The sequence below is a fragment of the Manihot esculenta genome, chromosome 5 (genome assembly GCF_001659605.2).
Source record: "Manihot esculenta cultivar AM560-2 chromosome 5, M.esculenta_v8, whole genome shotgun sequence".
In the NCBI taxonomy this organism is placed as follows: domain Eukaryota; kingdom Viridiplantae; phylum Streptophyta; class Magnoliopsida; order Malpighiales; family Euphorbiaceae; genus Manihot; species Manihot esculenta.
The window spans coordinates 10,641,127-10,664,846 of NC_035165.2; the positions used below are offsets into that span (position 1 = coordinate 10,641,127).

Here is a 23,720-nt window from a genome sequence, read left to right on the forward strand (position 1 = left end):
TCTTTATTGTAAATAAGCTCAAAAGTTTTCATACAATTAGACTCGATAATAAATTTATATGAATCAAAAGATTCGATATAAATTATATTTTTATAGATGATTTATATTTCAGTCACAAGCGAAGTAACTCTTTTAAAAAATCTCAAAAATTCTTCATCTATTTATCATCAGCGTCACATATAACATAATTAAAATTTTTAATTTTTAGCGCATTCTCTTTAAATTAAATAAAAAATTTTATATACTTTGAATAAATTGGATTGAAATTGAAACATAATTAAAAATATATACGGAATGATTTACAAATTGTCTAAATTTTTATTATTATTTTAATTTAATTTTGCTGCATTTATAAGTTTTGTAATGAATTTTTGCAAGTAAAAACAATGAAAACATATTATTTATTTTTTATAGTTAAGCCTTTTATATTTATGAAGTCAAATTTATATTAAATTCGCCTACATCGATAACCTTTTAGGCTAAAGCCCCCAACTTTTTCATTGACAATTTCTCATAACGACAAATACTCACTCCCCTCCACGTGGAAATAATATTTTTATTTATTTATTTAATTTAATTATTTTCTTTATTATTCCATGTGTTTAGCCTAATTTATTAGGTTTGATCTGATTTGTTGGTTTGATTAGTTTTGTTAATTTGGTTTGATGTATTTTATTGAGTTGGTTGCTTTGGTTTGACTCTTTTTAATTAATATTTATTTCTTTTCTATTAATTCTCATTAAAATGAAAAATTTTAACTTGTAAAATTTTTATTCTATTAAGTTTTTTTTTTAAAAAAATCTATAAGGGGGAAAACGACAAATCACTAATTCCCCTCGTTTTCAATCTGAACAAGTTGGCATAAGGGAAAAAAGATAAGAACACAAAACCAACACTCTCTTTCTTTCACTCATTTTATTTTCTTCCTCCTCATTGTACCTCCTCATACTTCCAACACACAGCTACAACAAACAATGGCTACTTTACCGTTCCCTGCAGCTCAATCAAAGTCCAAATTCCCTTCAAGGTTCACACATTTCAACTACAGAGCCACCCTTTCGAAGCTTTTCTTTACAACCCCATTTTTGAATCATTCAAGAAGAAGAAATTTATCTGTCAAGAACATTGCCAGCGATCAAAGACAGGATTTACAAGACCCTGTTACTCGAGGAGGTTGTGTTTACATGCATTTTTCGTCTTTGATACGAAGCTCTGTTGTTGAATACGGTCCTGTTTCTAATTACGATTTTTCTGCTTGTAGATTCTCTGGATACATCTGTTCCAGATTCAGGCTCTATCGCCTTCAGAATCAAGTACCATGCAGAATTCACACCATCTTTCTCTCCAGAACACTTTGAGCTCCCCAAGGCGTTTATGGCTACTGCAGAGAGTGTCCGGGATTTGCTTATAATAAATTGGAATACTACATTTGAGTACTATGTGAAGATGAATGTGAAGCAGGCTTATTATCTGTCTATGGAGTTTCTACAGGTAAGTTATGGATTTCTGGTGGATACAACTGAGCACTGAACATAATTCTCGTTTTACTTTATATTCTTTTGATAGTTTTGCAGGGTAGAGCCCTGCTGAATGCGATTGGTAACTTGGAGCTTTCAGGGGCTTATGCAGAGGATTTGAGAAAGCTAGGTCACAATTTAGAAGATGTAGCTAGACAGGTAAGATGGATCTATGACTCTTTTATTCAATTACTCTCGCTCATGCCATTCATTGCACTAGTTTAAAATCTGTCACATAAAAATTGGCAGGAGCCTGATGCTGCACTTGGTAATGGAGGCCTAGGGCGGCTTGCTTCCTGCTTTCTTGATTCCATGGCAACGTTAAATTACCCTGCATGGGGCTATGGACTTAGATACAAATACGGTTTGTTTAAACAACTTATTACAAAAGATGGTCAGGAGGAAGTTGCAGAAAGTTGGCTTGAGGTACCACTCAATTATGTGCATTTCATTACATCAATAGAAGCTTTGCCCTTATTAGGTTGGTTGATTTGAACATTTCTGGCAGATGGGAAATCCCTGGGAAATTGTAAGAAATGATATAAGCTACCCTGTGAAATTCTATGGTAAAGTAATTTTGAAGCCAGATGGAAGTAAGGCATGGATTGGAGGAGAAAACATAACGGCTGTCGCCTATGATGTGCCAATTCCAGGATATAAAACTAAGACAACAATAAATCTTCGGTTATGGTCCACTAAAGTTGCTCCAGAAGAATTTGATTTACGTGCTTTTAATACAGGAGATCATGCTAAAGCATTTGCAGCTGTAAATAATGCTGAGAAGGTTAGGGAATTAGCAATGATTAAACCATTTAGTTTCCATGGTTTCCTTCATAATCACCTGATTCTGACAAATGGGTTTTTTCTCTGATGTTTTGGTTGCGATTAGATTTGCTATATATTATACCCTGGAGATGAATCAATAGAGGGTAAGACTCTTCGATTGAAGCAACAATATACTCTATGCTCTGCATCTCTCCAAGATATAATTGCTCATTTCGAAAGAAGATCAGGAGAATCAGTGAATTGGGAAATTTTTCCTGACAAGGTAGCAGTTCAGATGAATGACACTCACCCAACTCTTTGCATCCCAGAGCTTATTAGAATATTGATGGATGTGAAAGGCTTGAGTTGGAAGGAAGCTTGGAATATTACTCGAAGGTATTTCACTGTATCAATGTTGACAATTGTTTGTTACCTACAGATTTTAAGTGGGTGTCTAGTTGTAGGAACTGATAGTTCGTTAAAAATTATGCTTCTGTAATTTTATGCTAGAACTGTAGCTTATACAAACCACACAGTTCTACCTGAGGCTCTGGAGAAATGGAGTTTGGAGCTACTCCAGGATTTGCTTCCTCGACATGTAGAGATCATTAAGATGATTGATGAGGAGGTAAGGTTTGGAGACGACAAGGTTTTATTTTCTGACTCAAGTGAAAAACTGAACATGTTGTGCCTCCCTGAAATTTGCGTACATGTTGTTAATCAATGTTGTATGTTGCATGTCTTAACCAGTTGATTCATACCATAATGGCGGAGTATGGTACAGAGGATCTTGACTTGTTGCGACAAAAGTTCAAGGAAATGAGGATTCTGGATAATGTGGAGTTGCCTGACACTGTGATCCCACTGCTAGTTAAATCACGAGATAGTTCTTCTGTTGATGCCATTGAGTATGTTGATGAAGTTGAAGATCCTGATGAAGAAACTGAATCTGCTAAAGAAGAGGAACCGACCGAAGAAGAGGAAGAAAAGGAGGAAAATGATGTAAAATTTGAGCCGGATCCAGCATTGCCAAGGCTTGTCCGAATGGCTAATCTATGCGTTGTTGGCGGATATGCAGTGAACGGGGTTGCTGAGATTCACAGCGAAATAGTGAAAAATGAAGTCTTCAATGAATTCTATAAGGTAGCATATATAGTTCCATTTCTGATAATATTTCATTGCAGTTCTTTTTAAAGCAGAATGTGGCATAGTTTAGCTTTTTCATGGTAATGAAATTTTGTTTCAAGTAATTTCAACATCCATGGCTTTTTGGCAGTTGTGGCCTGAGAAATTTCAAAACAAAACAAATGGAGTAACACCAAGAAGATGGATTCGATTTTGCAATCCTGATCTCAGCAAAATCATAACCAAGTGGACTGGAAATGAAGATTGGGTCTTAAGCACTGAGAATTTGCAGATACTTAGAAAGGTAAACTATTGATGAATGATCACTTCATAAGTTAGATATCTTTCATTGACTTGTACTGAGTGAGATTCCCTGGTGAGAATCTTTTAAATGACAAAATATTGGTTTTCCACAGTTTGCAGATAATGAGAATCTCCAAGCTGAATGGAGGGAAGCAAAAAGAATGAACAAGATGAAGGTTGCAGCTTTTCTTAAAGAAAAAACAGGGTACACTGTCAATCCAGATTCAATGTTTGATGTGCAGGTTAGTAAATCTAGATAATCTCTTTAATCTCTATCTGTTGCTGCTGATATTCTTTTTAAATGTAAGAAATCCAAGAAAAATAAGCAATATTCTAATTTTCAGGTAAAGCGCATACATGAATACAAGAGGCAGCTGTTGAACATCTTGGGAATTGTTTATCGCTACAAGAAGATGAAAGAAATGAGTCCTGAAGAAAGAAAAGCATGTTATGTTCCAAGGGTGTGTATATTTGGAGGCAAAGCATTTGCTACATATGTCCAAGCCAAGAGAATTGTGAAATTTATCACAGATGTGGGAGCTACTGTTAACCATGATGAAGAAATAGGTGATCTTTTGAAGGTACATATGCATATATTAATATAAATTGTAATAATCCGGCTAAAGCTGACAGAGCCACCAAGTTATTTAGTAGTTTTCGGCTAGTTATTATATTTCTATTAACTTCCCTTGCTCTCTCAATATGGAATAAGATCCCACATCCCACCCAATTTGCGATACCCTTGTCTCAACTCTACTAAACTGTACTAAGATGGATCGGATATAATTGTTAAGTAAGAATTGAACACTAGGGTAGTATAGTTTGCTAGTGTGTCAGGTGGTTACACTCGACCCACGGACAGCTCTTTCTAGGTCCACTAGCTTTACAAGAATTTTTTGGTCCAGTGTGGCTCTAATCTAATACCAATTATAACAAATTGGCTAAAACTGACCACATTATCAAAATACAGGATATAGAAGATATTTAGATCAGTTTTAGTTATACCGTTACATGAATTGTCTAATGTTCATTGATAACATATATCAGCTGAGAAACAAATTGATCTCTTGTTTTAGGTCGTGTTTGTTCCTGATTACAATGTGAGTGTTGCAGAAGTACTGATTCCAGGAAGTGAGCTTTCCCAGCATATCAGGTATTGAATAAACTGCAGAACTAATCTGGTTTACTCATTTAGCACATAAATAAGAAGATGAAGACATATGTTTGTTGTTTAAAATTTGGTTAGTACTGCTGGAATGGAGGCCAGTGGAACCAGCAATATGAAGTTTGCCATGAATGGCTGTGTCCTTATTGGAACCTTAGACGGAGCAAATGTCGAAATAAGGCAAGAGGTTGGAGAAGATAACTTCTTCCTGTTTGGTGCTCGAGCTGATGAAATTGCTGGACTAAGGAAGGAAAGAGCAGAGGGTAAGGTAATTAAGCTGATACTCCAAAACTACAAACTTCATTTTTTTTTTCCCCAATCCCCTATATGATCTTTGGACCATTATCACTATGTACTCCGAACAACGATACTTCTTTTTAGTATATTTAACTCCAATTAGGGTTTGAATTCGAGATCTCACTGTCACTGATCACATATTGTTATGTGCAGTTTGTGGCTGATCTACGGTTTGAAGAAGTGAAGGCATTTGTTAGGAGTGGTGTTTTTGGGCCCTATGACTATGAAGAACTCATGGGATCTTTGGAAGGCAATGAAGGGTATGGCAGAGCTGATTATTTCCTTGTAGGCAAAGACTTCCCCAGTTACTTGGAATGCCAAGAGAAGGTTGATGAGGCCTATCGCGACCAAAAGGTGAGTAATGTTAATTTTCCAACGCAAGAAAAAACACACATACCCTTAGTCTTTCTCTGCGAGAAGTTTTTTTAAAAATAATTGAAGGCAGCATACTAAATTTAAGAGTGGCATTTAAAGTGAAATTAGTTTCTATGAGCAGTCCATTTGATCAACAACATGTGCATGTGAGTTTAAATAAGTGTCCATGGCAAGCAGGCAGAAACTCTTGTTGATCAAAATAACCATACATGTATGTCCAGTGGTCAAATTTTTACCAGACAATGACATAACCTAATGTTTTAATTGGACAGAGGTGGACAAGAATGTCGATTTTGAACACAGCTGGATCATACAAATTCAGCAGTGACCGAACAATTCATGAATATGCCAGAGATATATGGAGGATTGATCCTGTTGTGTTGCCTTGAAACAGAACCTCAAGAGTGATGAAACAATAATGGACCAGGAACTGTCACTGGTTAATCAAAGGGGACCCAATTATACCCAAGCAAGTAGCTTGTATAAAATAATGAATTATCACTATAAGAGTGAGAGTTTATTAAAATTTTACTGCGGACAAAAAAATTAAAAACATCTATCAGCAAGTTTGGCTAAAAGACTGAATTAATTAAAGATACTAAATTTTATTTTATTTTATTTAAATTTGGGATTTCTTTATTATGTAATAATAACTTTTTGCTAATGTTAATTACTCTAATCAGCTGATTGCTTAAGTGCTCCAGCTGCCAATCAATCCCGGTTTTCCTCGGTAAAAGCATAGTTAGCGAAATTGGGAACCAAGATTAGTTAACAATATATTGAGTATCAATAATTATTGCCTGATGTCACACACAGCAAAAGAATCTGATTTTGAAATAGAGGAGGTTGTGACTTATGATGGGGACTTGAGTGAATTGATTGGTTAGAGGGGTACCCACAAATTATAGATTATAAACAGGATTTAAAAGAGAAGATTACTATTAAAAAAAGATGAAAAAAAAATGAATATTGTAGACTAGGGTTTGGGTATGGATTACCTCTATGCACCATTGAAGTTAATGGGGGATCTCCTTTTTGTATAAGTAGAAAAAATATATATATAATTTAATTAGTGTTTGCCATTAGAACTGAAACAGAATTATAGGCTGATGACATATTCCAATAAGAACACTTGAGATGCACTTTGGAATAGAAGTCATTATCAAAAGTGGTTTTCAAGCTCATCAGCATCATGATTGTCGGGCTACTAACATTAAGCCACGGTTGAATTTTTATAAAAGAATCGGATCTAAAACCTATTAAATACCACTACACAAGATTAGTCTATTAATACGCAACTTAACCCACAATCGAACAGATCAGATTAATTGAATTCGGACTCATAAGAAATAAATCTAAATTATCTGTGACGGGGAATAGGAGAGTAAGCGTAACTATACCACGACTCTATCAGTACGAGTACTGAAAGGAAATTAAATGATCGCCTGATAATAGAGGGTAGACAGATACGCTCGTATATATGATTCCATGTGATAGCAATAGATAATATTATAACAAAGTGGTAATTATGCGTTATTAAAAGATAAAAAAAATAAAGAGAGAGGTGTGAATCGTTCAGACTAAATTTATTTCTACGCATCTAAATTCTACTTCTTTCTAGATCTAATTAATAAATCATCAAATGTATATATGCCCTACGGTTTTATTAGAGTCCCTAGACTAATAATCTAACCTATATTTGAAAAAATAATTTTGATAATTTAAAAAAATTTTAAGAGTTTAATTTTTATGAATAAAATAAATATTTATTAAAAAAAATTATTTTTAATTGGATGATTTGATATATTAAGTTTCTTCTCCCACTTCAAGTTAGGTATTACTCCAGTATTGGTCCATGATTTATTAATTGGCAAAGGTTAAGGCAAGCATGCAGAAAGTTAAGTCAATCACAAAGTTGACAAAATGATTGCATTTGAATTACTCACACAATTTTAGGCTTTGGAGAAACCACACTTTAAACATAATTAAATATTACCCACTCACAAATGCTTGCATGTGATCATCTCTCTAGCTATAGCTAATCAGCTACCTATTAAGGTTTAAGCAATTTCTTTTTTATTTTTATCAAAATTGAAACTTCCAAGAAAACAATTTGCAGCATTTTCTTATTCACATGCATGCATGCTTCCCATTGATCTAAGCAACTATTTTGTAATTTTTTGTTGATTAAAGATCTTCTAGGGCAAAGATTGGAAGTAGGGAAGCTAACAAAAGGCAGACAGAGAGGCAATGGGCCACATGAATTAGTTAATCAAGGCTGATCTTGTGTAGAATGTCTGCAACTGAAACCATGCATTTTTCAACAAGTGGAAGTTGCATATGCCAATAGGAAGTTAATTATCCCTCCGCCAAAAAAGGCCACAACCACTTTTTGATTCTGTGGTGTCCCTTCACATCAGCTTTTGGCATTGGGTTGTTTATAGTAATTGTCCTTAATTATGAAGTTGTTATACTTTAATCCTTTTATTTTTGGTTTATTATCATGAGAGCTCTTGTTTTTCAAAACACTACATAAAAATCTCTCAGATTATTTTTCATTTATTTTAAAAAAATTTATTATTTGATTCCTATACAATGAATTTTAAATACATTAAAATGTCTCAAATATTTTAAAAAATTTACTAATTATCAGTTAAGTACGAGAAAAAATCTAAAATACTCTAAATATGAAAGGACTAATTAGTAAATTTTTTAAAAATCTAATGGATCAATTAATAAATTTATAATTGGAGCCATTCTCAAATCAAGAAATGAAGCATTATTAGGTTAAGCTTATTAGGGTGAGTAATTTAATTTCTAGTTGATTAGATTCTCTATATAAAATTAAATAAAATCTAAATTTGATTATTTAATTATTTATAAATGCATTAATGTCACTATCATTTCTACTACTGCTTCTTAGATGGACACAACATTGTTGCCCAAGAATCATGGCCTTATCTTCCACTACTAGCTTGATTAATGTAATAATAATGATGATATAATATTTTACGAAGCTTTTGTTTATTTACAGAAAATAAATTGTAATTAAAATATAATTTATTTTTTGTTATTCAATTTTAATTTTAAAAAATAAAATTTATTAATAAATTTATATATGTATAAATTTTAATAAAAAATTTAAAGTTTGAAAAATATTTAATTAAAAAATATTTTTTTATTAATTAAAATTTTAAATATTCATATATTAAAAATTAAAAAATATTTTTCGTAAAATAAATATATGATAAGAAATTAATTATTTTTTTATATGTTAACTGGTATATCACCATGATTCAATGCTTCTGCTTGTGCAATAATATTCCCATGGCCCATTTTTCTACTCAGTACTATTTAACACCTTCATCTTTCATGTCGGTGAGAATTGGCTGAATTTTGCTTTAATTTTTTTTAACTTTTAAGTAATTAATGCTTTTTTTTATCTCTTAAATTTGTAAAATTTTATATACTAAGAATTTCAACTCAAAATTTTTAATTAAAAAAAATTCTATTTTATAATTGATATTTATTTTTTAATTTAATTTTTTATCATTAAATACTGTAAATATTATCGATAAATGTTGAAATAAGTGATTTAATATTTTTTTTAAATGAAATTGAGAATTTTATTCTGATAAGTAAATATTGGCCGGAATATTTTACCATTTAACAGGGAAATATGGTGTGAGCCACAATATGAATTTATATATAATTTTATAAAAAATTATTTATACAAATTTTTATATAAAAAATTATTTTTTAAAAAAATAAATTTATATATAATTTTATAAAAAATTATTTAAATTATTTTCATGCAAAATTTTTGCATGGTGAGATAAAAACGAATAGGCCATTGATCAGAATTCACAAAGTAAGAAAGCCAGATTTGGGAAAAACCTCGGAAATAATATAAAAATATCAATTGGTTTGGCTGTTTGCTTTCTCAATAAATCAAGAGTCAACATGCCATTATTATATTAACTAAATCTATATTATATTAAAAAGATGGAAATAAACGACATTTAACATATATTTGCATGAGAGCTCAAGATCCTAATCACCAATAAATTAAGCAATCCAACAATTCTTTTACTTTTTTTATTTTAATTAATATCTTACTTCTTAAAATATTTTTTTTAAAAAAAATTATATGTAATTAGTGATTGTTTAATTTATCAAGTAATTTAAAATCAAATTGGTTGCTTTATATAATATGCATTCAAATTTAAGCTCAAAAAAATTTCTTTCTTTACTTGCTTTTATGATTTTTTTTATTTTTTATAAAATATTAAAATTGTATAAAAATTAAATTATAAATATAAAAATTTATTAGTACTTACAATATTTAAAATTTAATTTATAAAAATATAAAAAATTATTTTAATTAAAAATATAAAATTTAAATTAAAAAATTATTTTTTAAAAAATTAAATTTAAAAATATAAGAATAATATATAAGTTAACATCGACTTAAATATCAAAGGAGCGACAGTTCAAATCCGTTTGAAAACCGTGACCAATGAAATTGAATTAAATAAGAATATATTTTATATTTTATGTTAAACTAATTATTTATATAAATATATTTTTTATGAGATTTAAATATATTTTAAAAAATAAAATTTATATAAATACTTATAAATATTAATGACATTCGGAATGACGCAGAATATTAAAGAAGAGAATAGAGTTAAATTCTAATAGAATTCACTCGGTAGATAAATGTCTGTGATTAAATAGATTGAATGAATTTTAAAATTTGAATCGATCAAATAAAATAAAAGTATAATATTTATGATGCGGCGAGCGTAAAGATCTTCGGTTACACTATAATATATATAAGTCTACGTGACAATAAGAAATGACACTATAATAGAGTGGCAGTTATATATTATTAAAATATAAATAAAAAGAAAATAAAAGAAAAATATATCAACTCCCATACTAAATTTATATATATTTATAAATTTTATTTTTTCAGAATTTAACAACATCAAATATTAATTTTTTAAGCATATCTCTGAGTCTTAAATTCTCCGGTTCCGAAGCTGTATAACTTGCATGCTCAGCATTTAGTGAGATACTTTAAAAAAAAAAAATTATATATTCCACCGAATTTATAAAAATTCAAAATCAATCAAGTCCAAATTTTAAAAAAAAATGTGTAGATGGTAGTGTTGAAGATAATCAGAATCTAAATTTCGAATATAAATTGGTTAGAGAATAAGAGTTGTCTTCAGAAGTGGACATTTTAAGGGTCTTAAAGGTTTCATTTTCTTGATTGCTACCCACTTGATCGGATGATCGGTTGCCATTGATAAAGCTAATTTCATTAAAAGATTTTAGAAAATTTTATTATTTAGATATCGAACAACTCATTAATTAATTTTTTAATTTTAAAAAATATATTAATTTTTTTAATTTTTTAATTAAATTATTAATTTTAACTATTAAATATTAAAGAATAATTTAAAATATTAATAATATTTAAAAATTAATTAATAAATTTGTTTATAAAAAAAATAAAATATATTTTAATATATTTTTTAAAAACAAATAACATGATTACTAATAAATTTTTAAACTAATTTTAATAAATTTTTTAAAAATTTTAATGATAATTATATTTTTTAAAACTGATAAATTAATCAAAACTAATTAATAGTTTTTATATACCATAAAAACTAAAGCAGTATTTATATATTTAAAGTTATAATCCCTCCCTCTTATAATTTTTATTATTTTAAAATTATTATTTATTTTTTAATTATAATAATATATAAATTGATTATTATAATTTTATTTTATTTAAAAAAATAAAAATATTTTTAATATTTAATAAAATTTAATACTTTTAAAATAAATATAATATAAAAGTTAATAAAAGAAATTGTTTTTTTTAATATATATAAAAAATAAAATAAATAAAAATTATGAAAGTAATGAAATATTTATTAAGTAATTTTTCTTGTGATATTAATAAATTTAAAATAAAATTAATGAGTTTGGAATTAATCATAATCACATTGACCCTAAATTTGTTTGAAAATGGAAAGAGGGAGAATAGATAAGATGGTGAAGGGTGGTGGTTGTGTGCAATTGATAAATAAATGTCGTTTTGAAGAAATTGGGTGAAAACGATGGGATTGCTTAAAGATCAAGTTACCTTATTAATAAAGAGATTCGCATCACTCCCCACGATCTCTACCTCCTTTGGCTTTTTCCCCCTCAACTAATTTTTTATTGCAATCTCTTTTTTTTGTTTTTTTTTTTAAAAAACTCATTTTAGGCTGAGTATACAGTTTAATTTAAAATCAAATAAATTAAATAAATTAAAAATTAAAATTTTAATATTTATAAAAATCAAATTAATTTTTATTAAAAAATAAATTAAATCAAACCGAATAAATTTTAATTTAGTTTAGTTTGATGGATTTAAATTTCTAATAATTTTTTTATTTTTAATATTTTAAAATTTAAATAATTTTAATTATAATATAATCTCTTTATATTATTAAAAATAATATAGTATTATTAAAAATAATATAGTATTATTACTAATCATTTGATTTGATTTTTTTAATTATTTTTAATTAAAATCAATTTAAATCAAAATAACTGTAATTTTTTAAATTAAAAATTAAATTAAATAAATAAATAAAAAAATCAAATCAAATTTTTAAATTAATTTAATTTTTTCAATTTCAATTTAACACAGTCGGCTAGTTAGGTTATTTATTCTAGTATGTTCATAAATTTAAAACTATGAATAGTTCAAGAATTTCAGTTAGAATTAATTATTCACCTTGCTCAAATTGATTTTCGTTAATTTTTATAAAATTCCTGATTTACTCCCTATTTATTTCTAAAAATTTATATATAATATGTTTTCGAAAAGTTGTTTTTATTATTTATTTATAATATTAAAAAAAGTGTTGATAAAATTTATGTAAAGAATGTAAAGCTATATTAATAAAAATTTTAAAATTAAATTATTTTAAAATATTTTTTTGTCTCAAATATTTTTTTTAAAAAATAAAAATTAAAAATTAGAGAGTAAAAGATCATCAAACTAAAGCCGTGAATGCTGTCTAAATATTAAAATTTAAATAAATAAATAAATATTTTTATTTTGAAATTCAAAAAATAGAGTTTACAATAATTGGATAAGTTTGGCCTGAAAGCAGGGTTCCTCTCCCTCTATTCTTTTTCTTTTTCTAACCAATGACGTCTAACGGATTTTCTATTATAGGACGTCTGTCTCTATCATTCAGCTCCGTATGTACAGTGGTGTCAGTTCCTCTTACTCATGTCAGACGGCTATTTAATTTTCCTAAGAACGCGTGCAAGAAAGACTGCGAAAAGACCGGACATGCTGCCCATCTTTGGGTCCTATCACGGTACTGGTTTCAACACAACAGGTTCTGGACTCGAAGGTGGCCTAGATCGACTGACGTTTTCGGGTTGGGTCCGATCCATTGCTTTGAGCAGGCTTTCCTTGAGGTGCTCCGGGTTCTGGGCTGACCTTCGCTTTCATTGGGCTCTGATCCGATCTGGGAGGGATAGACCCAGCGGTTATCATATATATATATTAATTTACTAATATACTCATATTGAAATTTAAAAATAAAATTCATTATTTAAAAATAATTTATTAATTTGTGTAATTCAATTATAGTATATTAATATAAGTTGATAACAAATTATAAAACGCAAACTAATATTTATAATATAATAACTACATTTTTTAAAATAAAAATAAAAATAAAAATAAATCTATCATTGTGGTGGAACAAACGATAATAATAAGCATAAAAATTATTATAATCATAATTATTATTATTATTATTATTAAAAATATTATAATATCTTGCTTGGTTTAAAATGTTCTATTTCTATATTTCTCAGAAAGTATTTATTGAAAAGTATTATATAATTGTGTTTGATATATAAATTAATTTTTTAAAACATAAAATTATTTTAAATAATAAAAAATAATAATATTTATAATATAATTTTAAATATAATAAATTAACAGATAAATTAATAAATTCAATATAAATTAACTAGAGAACTCCAACTTATTCAATTCAATCCAAATAAATTACTTTATATGAGAGAAATAATTTCTAAAAAATTTACTTAAAATGTAAAATAAATAAAAATTTTTTTACACATTTTAAAAAATATCACTTCTTTAATTTAATTACCCCTAACCAAACAAGGGATATATGATTATGGTAATGAGAGTATTGGAGGACACAACAGTTCCACGTCAAGGCGAGAATCCGTGCATGGAGGATTGTTTCTGGACCATACGTTTGTCTACGTTACATTCCTCCCAGAATCCTTAGTCGCGTCGCCATATAAAAATTATTTCATAATTCAATCAATTTGAAATTTAAAATTTATTTAAAAAATAAATAAATTAGAAATTATTTTACATTGAAACCCATAATATTTTATAATATATATAAAAAATATCTTAGTTATTAAGTAATATATATACCTTGAAAATTGTTAATTATGGAACTCGACTTTATTTGGTTATAACAACCTTAAATAATAAATAAGAAAAATATTATTTTATACATTAAAATCAGAAAATACTATTACTTAATTTTTACAGTATGATAAAATTGATTAATTAATTTTTATATTTTAAAAAATATATTAAAATATTTTTAATATTTTAAAAATTTTATTAATTAAATTTAGTCATTAAATATTTTACTGATTAATTTTTATAATTTTATAAAATATAATAATTAATTTTTATATTTTTAAAAAATTTATTAATTAATTCTTATATTTAACCGTTTTGTAGACTTTTTAAAATATTATATATTTTAATTATTTTTTAAAATAAAAAATTAATTAATAAATTTTGTTAATTAAATAATTAATTTTTCATAAAATTATTATTAAAATAGCTGCTAATTTCTAATTCATAATAATTTGTTGTAAAAAATAGTTGTAATCTTTAATATTGTATAGGCACTTCATAGGGTGAGCAGAATTGATTAACAGTCCATTTGCTTATTTGATTATAATATAATTTTGAGAATTTAATTTTTATTTAATAATAATAATAATAATAAAATACCCAAAAAATTAAACTTTATTCCAAAAGGTTAATTATTATTTTATGAATTTTAAGAGATAAGATGCAATATTATTAATTATTAATTAGAAAATTAAGAGCTTAATCAATTATCTCAAATTAGTTTTGATATCAACATCAATCAATCCTTGTATCAGTGGACCACAACTTAGAATCAAAATTATTGGAAAGTTCAACTTTTTCCCATTTTAATAATTTCATCACAGCCACTTGTTTCATATCTCTTTCTTTTTCCATTTATTTCTTTTCTATTTACACTTGTTAGGGAGATTATTACTTTATTTAATATATATCAAATAATAATTGTAATATTAATTATTTGATTTTTAATAAAATATATTATTATAAGGGCATTAATTATTATATATTTTTTCAATATTTAAGCTATTTAAAAATATAAACAAATCAAGGGAGTAAAAAGAAAATTAAAAAAAAAATGAATAGCCGTAAAGTCTATTCTGTACTTGTGCCCACATACATTATATTCATCTGACTGATGAGGGAGGGATTTTCCCTACACAATTATCACATGGAATCCTACTATTTCCTCAATCCTCTTAACTTTTCTAATCTTAATTCCACCCCTCTCCACCTCTTTTTTTCTTTTTTTTGGCAAAATCATATGGTTATATAACGATATGGTCCAACCTTAAAAGATTATTATTATTTTTTTTAAAAAATACTAATTGGCTTTCTAATAATAATAACAACAAAGGATTAACCAGTCTATTCTTTGCCTTAGGTTTGAAGGAAAAAGTTTTCTTTTTAAAATTTTTTTCACTGTTACAAGGGAACTAATTTAAATAATTAATGTGTGCAACCATCTCAGAATTTATTCAAATACAATAAAGATACTTTTATTTTTATAAAGTCTAAAAAATAAATTAAAAATGCTGATAGAATTAATTTTTTTATAAATTTAATTTGATATAATAATTAAGATTTTATTTAGTTGAAATAACTCAATTAAACAATTTAAAATTTATCTCAAATATAAACCTCACATAGAAAAGCCTGATGTTATCTCCTCTTACTTCATTTCATGACATCTGCACACCAATCCAACTATCTATACATTTTAAATCTATTTTTATTTTTTTTAAATTTTTTTAAAAAATTGTCTATTTTTTTTATAATTACGAAATGTGTAGGTCATTTTTTTTATATGCATCTCAATTAATTCACTACTCTAAATAAAATATATGTAATACGTTCTATATGTATAATTTGATAAAATAAATCTTTTTATTTATACTTTTTGTAAGGAATATTCTAATTAACATAAGCAATCAAATTAATATTGAGAAAAAAAAAATAAAAGAAACGAGAGAACTTGTTGCACGTATGGAATGCGCGTGTCAACAGCAAAATTAAGAAAAATAAAAGAAAATACTATATAAGAATAAGTTTATTATTATTTTTTATAAATTAAAAAATATAATTAATGAAATAGCTAAATTTAAATTAATTCAAATAATTTCTACATTCACTCTCTACTTAATTTAAAATAATTATCTTAAATTATTTAATAATTTCATATTAATTATTATATATAATTTTATAAATATAATTTTGATTTACCCTATTTGGTTTATCATATTTCTTTGACTTGTTGAAAGCTCACATCAAGCCAGCAACAGATTTTTATACACCTTTATGCTAAATTTATAACGTTTTTATTGTAATTAAATTAAATATAATTATTAAATCAGAATTAAACTCTCAAATATTATAATTTATTAATATTTTGGATGGCTTTATTTTATTTTATATGACTAATTTTTTTTAAAATTTATTAATTTTATATAATTTTTTAATTAAAATATTTGTAATATTAATTAAGATAATTTAAACTAAACTGATTTAAATAACATTTAATTTCATTTCGAAACAAGTAATACAATTTTGATTTATCTTATTCGTGTTGCTGACTTTCACAGTTAATTTTTGTACGATCTTTCTAATATAATCCCAATTAATATGCATTGAAGAGTAAGGTTTATTAATTTTGAAAATAATTTAATGATAAAATAATAGTGGTTTGATTTCAAAAATAAAAATCAGAAATAAAAAGAAAGAGAGAGAGAAAAAACAAGGTGCCACCCGCTTGTCGGAAAAGTATCTACTATTTATTCATGCGCGTGGTGGTCCCCATCTTTCTCTCCTTCCCTTAAATATCCGCCTCTCCCTCTACTGTTTTTTGCAGTTGACGCCCCTCTCTTTTTTAAGTTATCTCTTTTCTCTCTCTAATTCATTTGATGGGACACTCTTTCAAACCCTTCAAAAAGTTTCTAAAACTACGCGTCCTTCCCAACACAACCAACCAACTAACTTCACTCCTAAAACCCTAACCTCTCTCACTCTCTCTGCTCAATTATTCTCCATCAATTCCCTCTTCACTTTCAATTCCCTAATCCCGCCTCCCCTCCTTCATGGACGATGCTGCTGACAATCCCGATTCCGGAGACCACTTCGCCATCGGCTCTAACTGGAATCTCCACCCTCACTCCGATAACGTCGATTACTTCTTCGCTAGCCACAGGGAGAGCAGTATACTCAATGAATTCGGATGGAATCTTCATCCCTACCATACTTCTACTGAGAGCAGCCGCTTTGACGATTTCGACAGGATCGATGCCCTGACGGTAAACCATGGGTTTGCACCTGAGACCTGTAGTAGCGTCTTGCAGGGATCGGTTAGTTGTGGTGATCAGGCGCGTACGGTTGGGTCTGGGATTGGTGGTGGTGACGTGTCAACTTCGAACCCGTCAGTCTCGTCGAGTTCCAGCGACGATCCGCCCGATAAGTCTACGAGCTCCGGCGGTAAACCACCTGAGATACCGTGAGTGGATACATACATGAAAAAATGAAATGACTTAGTACTGTAATTAAGTGGAATTTCAAGGCCAAGTGATAGTTGTGCACTTGAAATAATGGGGAAAAAAATCAGAATCAGAGTCTAACAACGCTCCTTTCTGTTTGGAGGGGAAAAGGGGGAGAGGGTGCAATTTGATCGTCCGTACACCTCTAGAAACTGTCAAAACTTTTAGTTCATGCAAGTTAGGTAGGAGTGAGATAGTTTCGTAATTTGACTGAAATTTTGGGGCTAGATGAGAGAAATTCTTGAAACCAAAGGGCCTTTTGTTTTTTAACCCAAAAGATAATCTTGAAGAGCGCTTGAGCACCGCCGTTATTGCGGCGGGAATGGCGTCCTCTAATTTTTTAACACTACAGAGATTGGAGAATAATTTTTTTTTTCTTTTTTTAGGAATATCTTCTCTTCCTAAATTTTATAGCGACAAAATATCCTTTCTGTTCTAGATACTAATTTTTATTTTTATTTTTTTCCTTTAACTTTCAATAACGTATAGATAGATTCTTTCGCTCCCATGAAAAGGAAAAAAAAATTGTGGCGGAGATATTTTCTTATGATCGTGTTTTATTTGCTGGATGCTTGTTTTATCTTCTACATTCATCCCCTTTGATAGTGGGTATACATTACAATCATTCCGAGAGTGATATATGTCTGCAAGTTGCACGACACAATGCTTAAACGTTTTTACATTTGTTATTTTCAGGTTATTGCATCTCTCTTTCTTTCTTGTTGCTTTTCATGAACAGATTTATGGGCATTAGCATCAATCCTATGTTTTATTTAGTCTTCATGAAAATGCACTTATATATAGAGAGAGAGACTCTTTAAATGGGGGCATTTGATGGCAGTTTGCATTCTCTAGTATTGATTGATCATACGCACCGCACCGAATGCAATGGATATGGTTATGGTGATATTTTTGGAGTTGTAGACAACGATTCTAAACCTAATATTTACATACTTTATTTCAAATTAAATTCTAAGTTTATTCGTATAAGTAATGCCATTTTTCACTGTTAGTGAATTCATACCCTACTCGAGCTAGGAAGTGCCTTGGTCATTGTACTCGGCATCAGGGACGATATTAAAAGGATTTTAGGGCTTTAGATTACTTAACAATTAGAGAAAATTAAGTTCTCTCACTTGCAATTTGCAGCACTTTCTGCACAAAATCACAAGAATTTAGACGGTTTTTATCTTATCATATAAGAATTAAAAATTTAATTGGCGGAAATTTCCAAGAGAAATATAGTCAGTGAAGATAACTAATGCGTTATAAATTACAAATTAATCTGCTTGCAAATAATAAGACCACTTCAGTTTCATTTCTTTTTTATTTTCAAAATTTTATTTTTATTTTGATAAAGCTTGATGAAAAATTTTGTAGGAGTAAAGTTAGAAAGAAGGGACAAAAGCGAATCCGCCAGCCCCGTTTTGCATTTATGACTAAGAGTGAAGTTGATCATCTTGAGGATGGTTACCGTTGGCGGAAATATGGACAGAAAGCAGTTAAAAATAGTCCATTTCCCAGGTCTGAAAATGATCTTTTTTTTTTTCTTTTTTCAATCTTTTACATATATTTTTGTCTCAAAAGTATACACCTGATTTATATATATGTATTCCTTTCTTTGGTTATTTCATCGCTTCCTCCAAAAAGTTTTATAAGGCTTCCAGTTCACTTTTTCAGTTATGTTAATGCACTCCATTCAATCATTTCTGCTCAAGTAGTTCCTGAAATGCACAATAGCTGATCAATAAAAGTAAGAGAATATTTATGCTTTCATTTTTTTCATAACTTAATCTGATTTGGTCCAGTGATTAAAGCGTATCATTCTTTTGGCTGCTTCAGTTTTGAATCTCCACTACTCAATCCCTGCTGAAAAAGAAATATTTATACCCTATGTATAAATGAACTTAAGCTTTAGTGGCATGCTAAAACTTGAGAATTTGTATTAACTTCGATCATTGACATTGGACACACCTTTCAATCATTATAGGGCACGTCACTTTACTTTGGCTCTTAGCTATACAACAAAATGGCTTTCTTCAGCCCTATGGCTGGAGTATTTGGGATTAGCCATTCACAAAGAAGGGTTTTATGTTCTTATTGAATTCCCAATGCAGAGTAGGTGACTTGCGGGTAGGAAAATCTGTAGCAAAATAATAATTTCTGAATATATTGTACGTTTGACCCATAATTGTTCAGGAGCTACTATCGATGCACAAACAGCAGATGTACCGTGAAGAAGAGGGTTGAACGGTCTTCTGAAGATCCCACCATTGTGATCACTACATATGAAGGCCAGCACTGTCACCATGCTGTTGGTTTTCACCGAGGTGGAATCATTAGCCATGAAGCGACATTTGTCAGCCAGTTAACCCCCTCAGTTTCACAATTTTATTATCCTGGAATTCAGTTACCTGAAATTCCTCCAACTATTACAGAGTCAAATCAGTTATCTGTTCAAAGAATTGAACCCACTACACTATTAGTGCCAAGCCCACGGATTCCAGCAGATGAAGGGCTTCTTGGAGACATTGTTCCTCCTGGGATGCGTACATGAGGTAAATAGTACATATTACTTAAACTAACTTGAGTTTAAGAAATTTGATGACATTACGCCAAAGCTTGTGAGATAACCATTATGATAGCAGTGCAAGCATTCAGTGTGTATCAATATATTTTTAGAAGTGTGGGAAATACGTGAAATCTATGATTGCCCCTATTAGTTGCTCAGGTGATGCTTCTCCTTGTTAATTGGTTCCTGAATAAACCACCGTCAAATTTACGTTTGTCAGTTGTGTTCGCTTATAGTAGGGCATCCTAATGTTCCAAGTTTATGTTAACACTTATCTTTTATTTAGACGTGAAAAAGGAAAATATGATGTGTTTTAAAAGTTTTCAGTTAGAACGGAGTATGTTTTTTCAGTGGTATCAAAGTATGTTTCAGCTGTCTAAATGAATCTCTTTCATTCACTCTTTTCTATTGATTTCTTTTTATCAATTCAAAATATATTACTGGGTATTCGTTTTGCACAAAAAATTTCAGAAACTAATGAAATGCATAAAAGCATATGAGATGTTATACAACGGATCGATGCTAAATTAAAATGAATCTTATTATTCTGGACATTGATGGCGTTAGCAGACAAAGGGAGAAAGTCCGGCTATTTTTTAATAAAATATTTTGCTTGTCTCTTAGTTATGGCTTCTACATTTTTGACCAAGCAGCGTTGCCGAACGAGAAATATTCTTATTGGATTAACTGGCATAATACGTGCTATATATATATTAAAACTTTTTGTTTTGTCCAGAGGTAAGAGAATATTACTTATCTAAAATATTGGAAATAAAGCTAGCTAGATAAACATAATCTGTTAGAAAAAGATTGTTTTTGAGAGTTTGTTTGGCAAAAGAGTTTGCTATTTCATTACAAGAGCGCTTGACTCGGGTAAAATCGATTTCTTTGAACTCTTGGTCAATTGTCTTAATTTAAGGATCACATTTTGAATGTGGATTGATGGATCATCTTGGTTGTAGTCTCGATGAGTTGTTTACAATCACCCTCTATAATGATCTTCTTAAACCCTTCCCTGCGGGTTATGCTAGAAGGACCGCTTCACGACAAGCTCGTGAGGGAATAAGGATATAAGAGAAACCAGTGCAATTCCAGCCGGTAATTTGCCCATTATGATTTCTAGTACTTCTTTCTTCTCCTTATTGGATAGGGTTGCATCAAAATTCATCTTGATCATTCTTGTTGGAGGTGGAGACCAAGAGACTTGCCAGGTGATAGAGATAAAACGGTGCTATTGAGGTTGAGATATGACTTCATTGAAAGTTTCATGAAAATTGGACCGATGGAATTCTCTTGTAAATAGTCAAATTGGGGAAAAGTTTTTCGTTAAGGATGCACTAGAGAAAAGATGGCTAACTTAGTGGGAGTTTAATATCCCAAACTCTTTTCTAGAAGACCTCTAAAAATTGTTGCGATCTCAGTTCATAGTTTGCAATAGTTACATTAAGTCTCTCTTTATTGATTTGACGTTCTATTTGGTATCTATATTTCGGTGTATCTATCGTATCTATCCAAGTGACATACCATATGATCTTCTTGTGTCTGTAGAGACCAATAGGAATAGAGAAAATATTATTAGGCGTCATTTTCAACAAACACATTTTTAATTAAATCAATATTTCAGCAATGTGAAGATAGGTGCATGAGCTAGTAAACTCAATGGATCTGCTAATTGTGCTCCTCTTTAACTTTAGGTTTATCTGGAAAGGAATTAGAAATCCAGTTATCTTCCTTAATCTAGCATAGGTTTAGCATGTTGGTAAGTGCATTTCTTTATCCTAGACTACATTTTGAGCTGGAATCCCTTTATTTACACCCTTTATGAACCGAAAAAAAGGGGGGAAAAAAAGACACTACAGGATATTAATTGCACTGAGAATCTGAGACGGTAGGCCAGAGTGTAGTGAGTCATGTGTACCGCGTCCTTGTTTCCTAGCATCATTACTCGCATCATGTAGCTCTTATCGACTCGAAAGTATACCCAGTTACCCACTACTTTTGCTAAGTTTGAACCAAAATGAAGATATGATTTGTGTTGCCCACTGGAATTATGTAAAATCCAAATGGAAACAAATTCCTTGGGAACCTACATATACTGTATATGTTATTCTTCACATTACTTCTTCAAAACCTCTGTATCTACGTATGCTTCTAACAATTTTTGCATTTATATTTTACTTCAACTTACAGGTAAGTGTAGCATAATAGCACAAGTCCTGAGTTTATTTCAGTAATTCATAGCGGAGTCATTATTCTTTAAGTTTATTCACATCTCAATATATTTGCAGGGAAACGGTTTGATGTATTCTGTATTGTCTCTTATACCCTAATTTACAAGAAATGAAATTGAACATGAAGGAATATTTATTTCTTTTGATTTATATTACCATGCTCCATAAGATAGTTATCTTTAAAATCTAGAACTGGCAAGTTAATTAGCATTTTGTTTTTACACATGCTGTCATGTTATGGTCAGAGAAACGCCATTTTTCTCTAGCTGTCGAGGTCAGTCCTTGACCCTTACAAAACTTGTATTCTTAATGTGAAAGCGACTGTTTCTCACATTTATACCCATACATATTGCAGGTACTTACGCGTGGTGATACCTATTCTCAAACTTAGAAATTTCATTTTCTGTGATGAGTTTGGGTATTTGTAATTAAAAATATAGTACAAAGGAGCAAGATGTCCTCCTCATGTTGCACTCATTACTCTTCAGTTAGTTGGGAGTAAATTTAGGTTAGGTCGATTTATGTACCCCTCTAAACGTAACCATGTATATATATAACCTTGTGCTTTCCCTTTTTTTTTTTTTTTTTGTAAGTGTTCATTTTACAATCCTTATAAAATTATGCAACTCTTTTAGTAAAAAATAGTTGAATTTTTCATTTCAAACTATTGAAATATTAGAATTATTTTTAGAAAATAAGAAAAAAAAAGAAAGAAAAATGTTAATAAATAAAATTAAAATGACTAATATAACTCTATATTTTCAAAAATATAGTGATAATATAATAATTTTACTAAGATTTTTTTCTTTTTGTTTGTCTCTTTCATATTCAAATATGAAAAGAGTTTCCTTCTCACTCCAAACATAGTGTTAGGAATTTTGGGAAACAATTCATTTAATTTGTGATTATCTTAGATATGGGTAGTTGTGTGGTCGCTGTAGAAAAGCGAGTTGTCGATCATGGGATTGGAGAGGTACATTCACTGTAAATTTGGAACCATGAAGTTTGAACAGTATTGTAAGAAAACGAAGAGTGCAAAACTGGTCCACTTCCGTTAACTTCGGTGTTGCTTTAAAGTCAGCCGACAGTTCTTACCTGTCGACTTAAGGCAGATGTAACAATAATGTATTTTTTTAACTTTTATTTTAAATTTTTAACATACAACTTTTTAATTTAAATTAATTTTTTACTATTAACATCAATTTATTTAAAGAAAGCACCTAAATATTCTTAAAAATTTTAATATTCTCTTTTGCTTATTCTGTCGGTAGTTAGAGTTATTGTTTAAAAAATACTTTCTTAAATATATTAACATAAAATATTAAAAATTGATTGAAAAATTAAATAGCAAAACAAATTTTATA

At 29.0% G+C, this 23,720-nt stretch overlaps 2 protein-coding genes across 4 annotated transcripts; both read left to right on the forward strand.

The window, feature by feature from the left end:
• The first annotated feature begins 899 nt into the window (after positions 1 to 899).
• On the forward strand, positions 900 to 6,171 carry LOC110616004 (alpha-1,4 glucan phosphorylase L-2 isozyme, chloroplastic/amyloplastic). 2 transcript variants are annotated; one of them, XM_021758298.2, is made up of 15 exons: positions 902 to 1,173; positions 1,262 to 1,491; positions 1,575 to 1,676; positions 1,767 to 1,943; positions 2,026 to 2,301; positions 2,407 to 2,678; positions 2,793 to 2,910; positions 3,033 to 3,425; positions 3,559 to 3,711; positions 3,824 to 3,952; positions 4,055 to 4,291; positions 4,787 to 4,863; positions 4,957 to 5,143; positions 5,326 to 5,526; positions 5,820 to 6,171. In XM_021758298.2, exons 1-15 carry the CDS (start codon positions 975 to 977, stop codon positions 5,934 to 5,936), a joined length of 2,868 nt encoding a protein of 955 aa, XP_021613990.1. In that variant the 5' UTR covers positions 902 to 974; the 3' UTR covers positions 5,937 to 6,171. The 2 variants fall into 2 exon arrangements, with proteins under 2 accessions (XP_021613991.1, XP_021613990.1); XM_021758299.2 differs by lacking the exon at positions 5,820 to 6,171 and having other exon boundaries at positions 900 to 1,173; positions 4,957 to 5,138.
• A 10,716-nt stretch (positions 6,172 to 16,887) lies between these two features.
• LOC110614243 (probable WRKY transcription factor 57) lies at positions 16,888 to 22,947 on the forward strand. Of its 2 annotated transcripts, XM_021755730.2 has the most exons (4): positions 16,888 to 17,513; positions 18,934 to 19,077; positions 19,753 to 20,111; positions 22,712 to 22,947. In XM_021755730.2, the coding sequence occupies exons 1-3, from the start codon at positions 17,104 to 17,106 to the stop codon at positions 20,108 to 20,110; spliced, it is 912 nt and encodes a 303-aa protein (XP_021611422.1). In that variant the 5' UTR covers positions 16,888 to 17,103; the 3' UTR covers position 20,111; positions 22,712 to 22,947. The 2 variants fall into 2 exon arrangements, with proteins under 2 accessions (XP_021611422.1, XP_043813062.1); XM_043957127.1 differs by lacking the exon at positions 22,712 to 22,947 and having other exon boundaries at positions 19,753 to 20,341.
• The last annotated feature ends 773 nt before the right edge of the window (positions 22,948 to 23,720 follow it).